The sequence below is a fragment of the Aureococcus anophagefferens genome (genome assembly GCF_000186865.1).
Source record: "Aureococcus anophagefferens unplaced genomic scaffold AURANscaffold_2, whole genome shotgun sequence".
NCBI classification, from domain to species: domain Eukaryota; class Pelagophyceae; order Pelagomonadales; family Pelagomonadaceae; genus Aureococcus; species Aureococcus anophagefferens.
The window spans coordinates 2,349,718-2,360,160 of record NW_008705562.1 but is presented as its reverse complement, the minus strand read 5'-3'; the positions used below and the strand labels follow the sequence as shown (position 1 = coordinate 2,360,160).

Sequence of the window (10,443 nt, the reverse complement as noted above, 5' to 3'; positions counted from 1 at the left end):
CGGCGAGCGCACGGGGATGGCCGCGGACGGCGCGGCCGCGCGGGGCCCGCTCAGGGCCGCGCCGGCGGCGAGGTCCGCGTCGAGCGCGGCGGCGAGGTCCGCGCCCGCGGCGTAGGCCCGGGGCCGCGCCGCGACCTCCTCCGCGTGCGCCGCGCGCCGCGCGGCCTGGCGCGCGCGGCGGTCGCAGGCTTGTCCGCGCAGCCCGGGCTGAAGGTCGGCGCGGGCTTCTCCGGCGCCGCCGACGGACCCGCCGCCGCGCGCCGCTTCGCCGCCATGGCGGCCTTGCGCTCGTCCTTCTTCCGCCGCGTGAGCGACGCGGCGTCGCCGCCGCCGTCGAGGCCCTTCAGCCGCCGCGCGCGGCGGATCGCCTCCGTGAACTGGTCCTGCAGGCTCGTGCCGTAGGCCCCCCGCCCGGCCGCGGCGCAGGGCACTTCGTTGCCCCGCTCGTCGACGCAGACCTCGGCGCTCGGCGCGACGGGCTCCTGCCGCCCGGAGCGCCGCGGCTCCAGCGCGCGCGATCGCGTTGAGGCGAGCGCGATCGCGACGGCGCGCAGGAGGGCGCGCATGAAGGTGGGCGCGCAAGGGCGCGAGCCGAGTCGCGGAGGTGCCGGACGGCGCGCGCCGCGGGACGTACGACGAGGCGAAATAATTCAGGCGACAAGAAGCAAAAACCGCGGGCTGCTTATTGAAAAAGAGGTACAGCTGTATTGTGAAGCTGTGTTGAAGCATCCTCTCGGCGTCCGCGCTACAATAGTAGGCGAGCGGCGCATTTTGCAAGTGCCATCGCTTGCCCTCGAAAACACTTTGCTACCGGTATACCACGGGCTCGCGACCCACGCTGCAGCTTACCGTTTCTCATGAAGCGCACGCACGAAGACGCCGAAGCCGGAAGAGCGACGGCACCGCCACGAGACCTGTACGAGGAGCAGCCGAGAAGCATCCTTGGCGACGTCCACGCACGGCGATGCCTGCGGCTTCGCCGCGCGTTGCCGCGCCTCGAGATGCCGTGCGCGCGGGCGACGGCGGAGGTGGGCGTCCTGCTCATGAGGAAGGGCGTGCCTCGCGATGTCGTCCGCGACGTCTACGCGCTCGCGCGCGGTCTGCGGGACCCCAAGGACCCCGCGGTCGTCGCCGCGAGCGACGACGCGTTCCTGGCCGCCGGGCCTCTTCGCGAATCCGCCGAAGGGTTCGACGGCCCCTTCCCGAATCCGCCACTGATCCCGGGCGCGCTCAAGAAGGCCCTCCGGGAGGCGCTCTCCGGCCGCGCGGGCCTCACGGACGTCGGCCGGTCGCTGACGCTCCTCGCGGAGGCGCCGGAGGCCTACCACCTCTCGGAAATCTACGGCTGCGACGGCCCGCCGGACGCGCTTTACTCCCCACTCTTCCCCTGGGAGGCCACGTTCCCGGGGCTCGTGGGGTGCTCGACGCTCACCGTGCGATCCACGGTCGGCGTCGAGCGCGACGTGTCCATGGGCGGCGACGCGCGCCGGATGCTCGAGACGAGCTACGAGCACGCGGAGCGGGGCACCTTCGCGCTCCCGCCCGCGGAGCGGACCTTCGCGTCTCCCCGGCACGCCCGCGGCGCGTACTTCACGGTCGCCGAGCTGGCGCTCGCGGCGACGTCGCTGCCGGAGTCGTGGCGGCACCTGCCGCGCTACTACGACCTGACTTTCTGCGAGACGGGCGGCGACCCCTACCTGTCGCAGGGCCGCTTCAAGAAACTGAAGCGGCCGGACGCCTACTACGAAAAATATTTTATGACCGGGCGGAAGCCGACGACGGAGGACGACTGCGACGCGACGTTCGCCCCCGCCACGCTGGCTACCGACCTCGGGCGCGCGACGTTCGCGCTGGCGGAGGACGACGCCTCGCGCGGCGTGCTTTCGGTCGAGTGGGAGGTGTCCCACGGCGGGGCATTCGGCAACGAATCGATCAGCTTCTGGGACGAGCCCGCGTTGTGCGACAAGCCGGCGGCCGTCCTGGAGGCGTGGGACGCGGCGGAGGAGCTGCGGGGCGATCGCGGCGGGCTCGTCGGACTTCGCGAGCGCTGCGTCGACCGCGAGAAGTGGGCGCCGGGGTATGATCGCGACGCCTACTGACCCATTGCCGACCCTGCATGGCTCCTTGAGCACGCAAGGGACTGCAACACCGCAACCTGAACTCGCGCGCGCCGGGCAACTTCCTCGTTGAGTCTTCCAGACACAGGAGACGCCCCGCGCGCGTCAACAGCAAGCCGTTCATTCGGCACACAGCAACGCTGGTATAACCGGCACCAAGCAAAGCGTCTACACGACACGACCACAACAGCAAGCGGCTCGAACCACGAGCCGCCCCCTCGACGAACGATGACAGTCAAGCGCATTCTGATCGCGGCCCTCGCGGGCAAGGGTATCGCCCATCCCTCCAAGGTCCAATGCGGACAAGAATTGGCTGTCGGGCAAGTGAGCGGCGTCCAGTTTCAATCGAATCGCGCGCGCGGGGGATCGTTCGCACGTCGTTGAACCCGAGCCGCCATCGAATCGGAGCCGCGCGCCTTCATTGTGATGTACGGGCTAGAGAGTGTAGAATACGAAATTAATCAAATCCAAGATGCCCCGGACGCATACTGCTCACAGGTCCATCCTCATGGCCGGCCTGCCCGCCGAGGCGGAATCGGCCTTCAACTTCGCCGACTTCGTCATCACGCGGGCCGACGGCTCGCCGCTCCAGTGCGGCGGCACGTTCGCGCCCGGCGAGGCGCTCGACGTCACGCTCGCGGCGCCCGCCGGGTCGCTCTGGCTCCTCGAGGCGTCCCAGCCCGGCGCCTTCGCCGGCGGCTCCTGCGGCGGCCGGCGCCACTCCGCCGCGACGGCGGCGTCGCTCGCGGCGCCGGCGTCCGGCGAGCTCACGCTCAAGGCGGGCTTCGCCCGCGGCTACGGCCCCGTGACCATCGCGGAGCCCTGCACCCTCACGGCCGAAGGCTCGGCCGCGCCGACGCCCGCGACGGCCGCGCCGTCGCCCGCCGCGGCGGTCTACGAGACGGACGTGCTCGTCGTCGGCGCGGGCCTCGCGGGCGCCGCGGCGGCCTGGGCCGCGCGCGAGGAGGACCCCGCGGCGCAAGTCACGGTCAGCGTCCTGCGGCCGTGATGATTTTCGAGAGCTTTCGACCGGGAAAACGAAAAAAAATCGTTACCGACGCACTTGGTAGGTCACGGTCCTCGCCGCGAGCCTCGCGGACGTCACGACGGCCTACTCTGGCGGTTGGCTCTGGATTCCGAACAACATCCTCAACGACGACGGCGCGGACCCGCAGGACGACTTCGTCGCCCACGCGTCCCAGATCGCCTACCCCTTCGGCGGCGCGCCGGCCTGGGCCGAGGAGGGCCTCCGGACCTTCTGGACCCACGCGCCGGACGCCATGCGCTCCCTCCAGGACGCGCACGTCTTCAACTGGACGCTCCAGTACGACATGGAGGGACAAGCCTTCCCGGACTACTACGGCGCCGACACGTACCCGCGCAACCGGCTCCCGCGCGGCCGCGTGCTGCGCGCGTCGCGCGACGGCGCGGCCCTCGCCGGCGCGGAGCTGCTGCCCGCGCTCCAGGTGGCCGCGGGCGCGGACCGCACGCTCGAGGGCTACGTCGCCGACCGCGTCGAGGAGCGCGCCGACGGCTCCGTCGTCGTCACCGCGTCGTCCCTCGGCGGCGGGCCGGGCGTCGTCGTCGAGGCGGCGCGCGGCGTCGTCTTCGCGACGGGCGGCAAGATCCGCGGCCTCGGCGCCGCCAAGAACAACCACGGCCTCGAGGCGGAAGTCGTCGGCACGTGCGCGTCGCCCGACTCGAAAGGCGCGGCCCTCGACGCGCTCGAGGACCTGCCGGGCGTCGCCGTCGTCAACAAGGGCAACAGCTGGATGTACGAGGTCGACGCGACGGGCGCGAACACGATCTGGTTCCTCTGGTACGGCCAGCCCGGCGGCGACTTCTTCGTCGTCGACCGCCTCGGTCGTCGCGTCTACAACGAAGCCCTCTCCTACAACCAGCGCGGCGAGTTCCACGTCGACCGCGTCGTCGACGACGACGGCGAGAGCACGGTGAGGGACGCGGCCGACTCGTCCCAGCTCTTCCTCGTCTATGGCGACGCCGCCAAGGCGACGTATTCCTACCTCATCGACTCGCCGGACACGGTCGCGACGAACGTCTCCTTCGCGGCGGCCGACGTCGAGGCCGCGTCCTGGTTCTCCTACGACGCGCTCCACGCGGACTTTGGCGCGAACCTCCGCGCGACGCTCGACGACTTCAACGCCGCGGCCGCGGGCGACGGCGACGACCCCATGGGCCGCGGCGTGCCGGGGACGACGGCCTACGACTCGTCCATCGCCTGGTGGCAGTTCGCGTTCGTATATCTGGGCACATCGCCGCCCGACGACGTGCGAGGCAATCCGCTCACGCAGCCCTTCGCGAACGACGCGCTCTACGTGCGCCCGCTGAATTTCGGGTCCATCGACACGAAGATGGGCCCCAAGGCCGACAAGGACATGAAGGTCGTCGGCACGTCCAAGATCTACGCCGCGGGCAACGCGGCCGCGAGCCCCTTCGGGCAGACCTACGCCGCGCCGGGCAACACGCTCGGCTTCGCGCTCGTCTCCGGCTACGTCGCGGGCCGCGCCGCCGCGGGCCGCCGCGAGAACGAGGTCACCTACGAGGGCTTTCCGAAGCCCGTCGCCGCGGGCTACCGCAAGCTGCCCGAGTCCGGCGCGCACCAGGTGCTCCACCTCGCGTACCACAACGACACGGAGAACGTCGTCGTCGCGCGCAGCTACGGCGGCTTCCCCTGGGAGGGCGTCATGCCCGCGCCGCTCGCCGTCGCCTGCGACGCGGGAGGCTGCGCCGCGGATCTGCCGGAGGGGCTCTGGGTCGTGGGGTTCGAGGGCGGCGCCGCGGAGAAGCCGCGCGCGGCCGCGAGTCGCTTCCTTGGCGCGGCGACATTCGGACCCACGACGGACACCATCGCCGACCTCGTCGACCACTTCGGCGGCGACAAGCGCGGCTGGATCGAGGAGCAGATGGCGCTCCCGGCGACGCTGCACCGCGACTACTTCCGCAAGCGCGCGACGCCGCTCATGACGGAGACCTGCGACGCCGGCGAGGCCGGCGCGGACGAGACGCTCGGGGCCAAGTACAGCTGGTGGTACAACCGGAACTTCGACGGCCAGAGCGGCGTCGAGGTCCGCTACGACCGCCGCAACGGCAAGGGCATGGTCTTCACGAACATCGCCTTAGACGCCGAGGACCAGCTCCGCCAGCGCATGGCCTGGGCGCTCTCGCACATCTACGTCGTCGCCGTCGACGGCGTCGGGGAAGCGAACGAGGAGATCGAGGTCTGGCTGAAGTACTACGACATCTTCGTCGAGCACGCCTTCGGCAACCTGCGCGACGTGCTCCGCGACATCGCCGCGAGCCCGATGATGGCCGTCTACCTGACGTTCCTGGGGTCCGAGCAGTACCAAGGCGGCGACGCGTTCCCCGACGAGAACTTCGCGCGCGAGTTTCTCCAGCTCTTCACCATCGGCCTCCGCGAGATGAACGACGACGGCACGTTCACCGGCTACGAGACCTACGACGGCGACGACATCCTCACGGGCGCGCGCGCGTGGACGGGTTTCGACGTCCCCAAGCTCCGCGGCGGCGTCGAGGCCTTCCGCAACGAGAACTTCATCGACGACCTCGAACTCGTCGCCTCTCGTCGCGACCCGTTCCCCAAGTCCGATCTCACGGGCGGCTACGTCGGCGACGGGGCGCCGCTCTGCGTCGACATTCCCCATGCGGACGCCGGCGCCGTCTTCACCTACGTCGGGTCGTCCGTCGATGACGCTCCAGTCCTCGACGCCGCGAACCCGCTCCACGCGGCGCTCTGCGCGGCGGACGCGGACGGCGCGTGCAAGTTTCCCCGGACCGTGACGCTCGCGGAGTCGCTCCCCGCGACGTCGTTCGCGACGAAGCGCGTCGCCGTCGTCGAGGACCGGCGCCGCGGCGCGACGGCGGTCTACGAGTACGCGCCGCCCGCGTGCGTCAACCTCGCGTGGTTCGAGAACCCGGAAGCCGCGATCTGGGAGGACCAGTACGGCCTCTGCGCCGACCCGCGCGCGCCCTTCTGGGACGGCACGGCGGCACTGCCCCGGGAGGGCGCCTGCGCGCTCGGCGTGCAGATCGCGAGCAGCGGCGCGGTGAACGTCGTCCACGCCAACGGCGGCGGCGGCGACGGGACGGCCTGCGCCGCCAGGCCCGACGAGAGCGACTACCGCGGCACAATCTCCGTGAACAGATTCGGGAAGACGTGCCAGAAGTGGACCTCTCAGACGCCCAACGGCCACTCGCGCACGCCCGAGAACTACCCGGACGCGGGCCTCGGCGACCACAACTACTGCCGCAACCCGGACGGCGAACCCGGCGCCTGGTGCTACAGTGCGGACGGCGCGGAAACCCGCTGGGAGCTCTGCTCTGTTCCGACGTGCGAAATCACCCCGACGGCCTGGTGGCTCGACGTCGACTCGAACCGCCTCTTCCGCGTGCCGTGGGAGGAAGGCGCGTTCCCGACGGCGGACGCGGACGACTGCGGCTCGGACTGCCTCCGCCAGGGTGTCACGTGCCTCTGCCCCGCGACGGCCGTCGAGTCCGCGGCCTTCGCCGCCATCCCGTCGCGCGAGGACGCGCTCGACAAGCTCAAGATCGGCTCGCCCGTCGGAAACCCGGCGGACCACGCGGCCTACGCGTTCTACGGCGAGGTCGACGGCGTCGCGGCCTATTCGCGGAGCGACGGCGTCGACGTCGACACGATCTTCGTGCTCGACGACACCGTGGGCAACAAGGCCTACCTCAAAAACGTCGTCGCCACGGTCCAGGTCGCCGGCGGGTACTCGTTCCGCAACGCGCCCCACTTCGTGCCCTTCACCGGAAGCCCGTCGAAGCAAGCCGCGCGCTTCGAGACCGAGGCGTTCATCGACGGCGTCTTCGAGCACCCGAACGTCGCGCCGTTCGTCGCCAAGCTGCTCCTGCAGCGCTTTTCGACGTCGAACCCGTCGCCGCGCTACGTCGCGGCCGTCGTCGACGCGTTCCGCGCGGGATCCTACGCCGGCTTCGGAACCGGGCAGTACGGCGACCTCGCCGCGACGCTCGCCGCGATCCTGTTGGACCGCGAGGCGACGTCGCCGGCGCTGCTCGCGGACCCCACGCACGGCCGGCTCCGCGAGCCGCTGCTCAAGGTGCTCCACTTCATGCGCGCGATGGAGCTCGACAGCCTGGACGGCCGCGAGGTCGAGCTCGAGGGCATGGACCGGAAGATCGGGCAGATGGTCCACGAGGCGCCGAGCGTCTTCTCCTACTATCTGCCCGACTACGCGCCCCAAGGCGCGGTCGCGCGCCGCGGGCTCGTCGCGCCCGAGGCGCAGGTCATGGAGGGCGCGCGCCTCATCGGCCTCGCGAACGGGTTGTACTCGCTCATTCGCCACGGCCTGAGCCGCTGCGACCGCGGCTTCGGCGGCGGCACGGGCAATTGCAACCGCTGGCCGGCGGGCGGCGGCCTCGCGTACGCGCCGCCGGTGCCCGACCGGACCAAGGAGTGCTCGCGAGAAGTGGACCAGCGCGACTACCGGGGCTCGATCGCGAAGACGCGCTCGGGCCTCGCGTGCCAGCGCTGGGACTCGCAGAAGCCCCACCAGCACAAGCACACGCCCGACGGCCACCCGGAGCTCGCGGGCCACAACTTCTGCCGGCAGCCGAAGTCGGGCAAGAACCGCGCGCGCGCGTGGTGCTTCACGACCGAGAAGAAGACGAAGTGGGACTACTGCGACGTGCCCCGGTGCGACGCGTCGTTCGTCGACGCCGTCGACGACCTCGACGTGCTCCTCACCGAGGGCCGCCTCAGCGACCACAGCCGCGCGGTCATCCTCGACGCCGTCGACAAGCCCATGCTCGGCGGCCCAAACGCGCGGCTCCAGCTCGCGCAGCGCCTCTTCACGCTCGCGCCCGAGTTCCACGCGACGAACGCGCACGAGCCCGTCGGCGCGCGCGACGACGAGGTCTACAGCGACCCGCCGACGCGCAAGTACAAGGCCGTCGTTCTTCTCTTCTTGAACGGTGGCGCGGACAGCTACACGATGCTGGCGCCGACGGGCGACTGCGCCGTCGCGGGCGACTACGTCGACTACCGTGGAGCCATCGCGGAGATGCCTTTCGAGATGAGCGAGTACCGCTCGATCGCTCCCGGCTCCGACCAGCCGTGCGACACCTTTGGCGTACACCCGTCGCTGGATAAAATCCACGGCCTCTACGAGACCGGCGACGCGAGCTTCTTCGCGAACATCGGGTCGTTGGTCGAGCCGCTCACGCTCGCGGAGTACCGCTCCGGCGCGAAGCGGACGCCGCCGTCCATCGGCGCGCACGACGTGCAGCAACGCTTGGCCCAGACCGTCGTCTCCGACAACATGTCGGCCAAGGGCGTGCTCGGCCGCATCCTCAGCGCCCTCGCGGACCCGAAGGTCCGCGACGACCCGCTCAACGCCGTGGGCTACAGCCTCAACGGCCTGCAGAAGGCGCTCGAGGGCTCCGGGCACGCGGAGGTCATCGACCTCAACGCCGACGACGGCTTCTCGCGTCTCATCGACTACGACGAGCTCAAGGAGGAGATCGGCTTGTTGCTGCAGAATGAGAGCTCGTCGGTCTTCGCCGACACCTTCGCGGGCCTCTTCGGGCCGGCGATCCGCCACGCGGAGGAGATCTCGGGCATCTTCGAGGGCGACGACGGCATGGTCACGGACTTCCCCGACACGGGCCTCGGCCGCCGCTTCGAGGACGTCGCGCGCATCGTCACAAAGCGCGACGCGTTGGAGCACGAGCGCGCGGCCTTCTTCGTCGAGATCGGCGGCTTCGACAACCACGGCACGCTCGACGCGCTGCCCATGCGCCTCGAGGAGATCGACGACGCCGTCGCGGCCTTCGCGGACGAGATGAAGGCCCAGGGCATCTTCGAGGACGTCGCCATCGTGACCATGTCGGACTTCGGGCGCACGCTGACGTGGAACGGCGCGGGCACGGACCACGGCTGGGGCGGGCACCATTTCATCGTGGGGGGCGGGTTGAACAACTCCACCATCCACGGCCGCTACCCGGAGACGCTCGGGCCGGACGGCGACCTCAACTACTCGCCGGACCGCGGGCGCATCATCCCGTCGATGCCAGCGTCCTGTGGGCACGACTTTTTGAGAGTTTCGGGGCGGGGAATGATCATCAGCGTCATGCGTAGGTCGACGCCCTGGGAGTCCATGTGGCATCCGCTCGCGCAGTTCATGGGCGTCCGCGAGGACGAGCTCGACTTCGTCATCCCGAATCGCGGGAACTTCCCCGACCTGCTCGAGATCGGCGACGTCTTCCACGTGGGGCCCACGGCCGCGCCGTCGCCGACGCCGTCGCACGCGCCGACGGTGTCTCACGCGCCCACGACGTCTCCCACGCCGGCGCCGACGCTCGAACCGACCGTCTCGCACGCGCCGACGCCGGCGCCGACGCTCGCGCCGACCGTCTCTCACGCGCCGTCCTTCGTGCCGACGGCCACCTTCGCGCCCACGGAGCAGCACGTCTGCGAGGGCATCCCGGGCGTCCGCGCGTACAAGGGCGGCCGGCTCCACTGCATCGAGCTCAACGGCGAGCTGGTCGACTTCTTCCCCGTCAAGGGCGGCGAGCGGACGTGCCGCCACACGGACGAGAATAGCTGCCCCGCGGGATTCGACTTGTGGGTTCCGCGCAACATCGAGCACGCCAAGCTGGGACTGGACCGCTTCGGCTACGAGTCGACGGGGACCATCGGCGTCTACAGAACCGAGAACGGCTGCGGCGGCGCGTCGCCAGCGTCCGACGAGTTTGGAAACACGGACAGATCCCCTGCTTTTAGGTTGCCAGCGCGTGGCCATGAATTCGCACGACCAGCGCGCGTGGGAAGCGCTCGACGCGGACAACGTCGGCTTCACGAGCGTCGCCGGCGAAGGTGCGCCGTGGTTCATGCGCAACGAGCCGTTCAACGAGCCCAACGGAAACTACGACGCGGGGTGCTGGCTCACGACGCACTGGGACGAAGGATGGGAGGAGGGCGTGGGCTTCCGGCTCGACGACGCCAACTGCGCCCGCTGTTCGGTCGATTACGTCTGCTCGACGAACCGCGTCGCCGGCTTCGGGCCGTCCCGCGCGCCCACGACGTCGAAGCCGTCTTCCCCCCCTTCGGCCGAACCGAGCGCGCGACCGACGATCTCGCCGGTGCCGAGCGCCGCGCCCACGACGTCCGAGCCGAGCCCCTCCCCGACGCCGGAGCCCAGCGCGGAGCCCACGGTGTCGCCGATTCCGACCGCGATTCCGACGGCGCGCCCGACGCTCGACGGCGTGTGCCCGGAGGCGGGCGTCTTCGAGTACGGGGAGCACA

The 10,443-nt window shown here is 70.7% G+C and overlaps 2 protein-coding genes across 2 annotated transcripts; both read left to right on the top strand.

The window, feature by feature from the left end:
• Positions 1-5,233: 5,233 nt before the first annotated feature.
• Positions 5,234-7,489, top strand: AURANDRAFT_19576 (hypothetical protein; the record flags this gene model as incomplete). The annotated part of the gene is made up of 2 exons (XM_009035083.1): positions 5,234-5,815; positions 6,962-7,489. Coding segments are annotated over 2 exons (1,110 nt in total), but the record flags the coding sequence as incomplete, so codon positions are not given.
• Positions 7,490-7,631: 142 nt separating this feature from the next.
• Positions 7,632-9,205, top strand: AURANDRAFT_52296 (hypothetical protein; the record flags this gene model as incomplete). The annotated part of the gene is made up of 1 exon (XM_009035084.1): positions 7,632-9,205. A coding segment is annotated over one exon (1,263 nt), but the record flags the coding sequence as incomplete, so codon positions are not given.
• Positions 9,206-10,443: the final 1,238 nt, after the last annotated feature.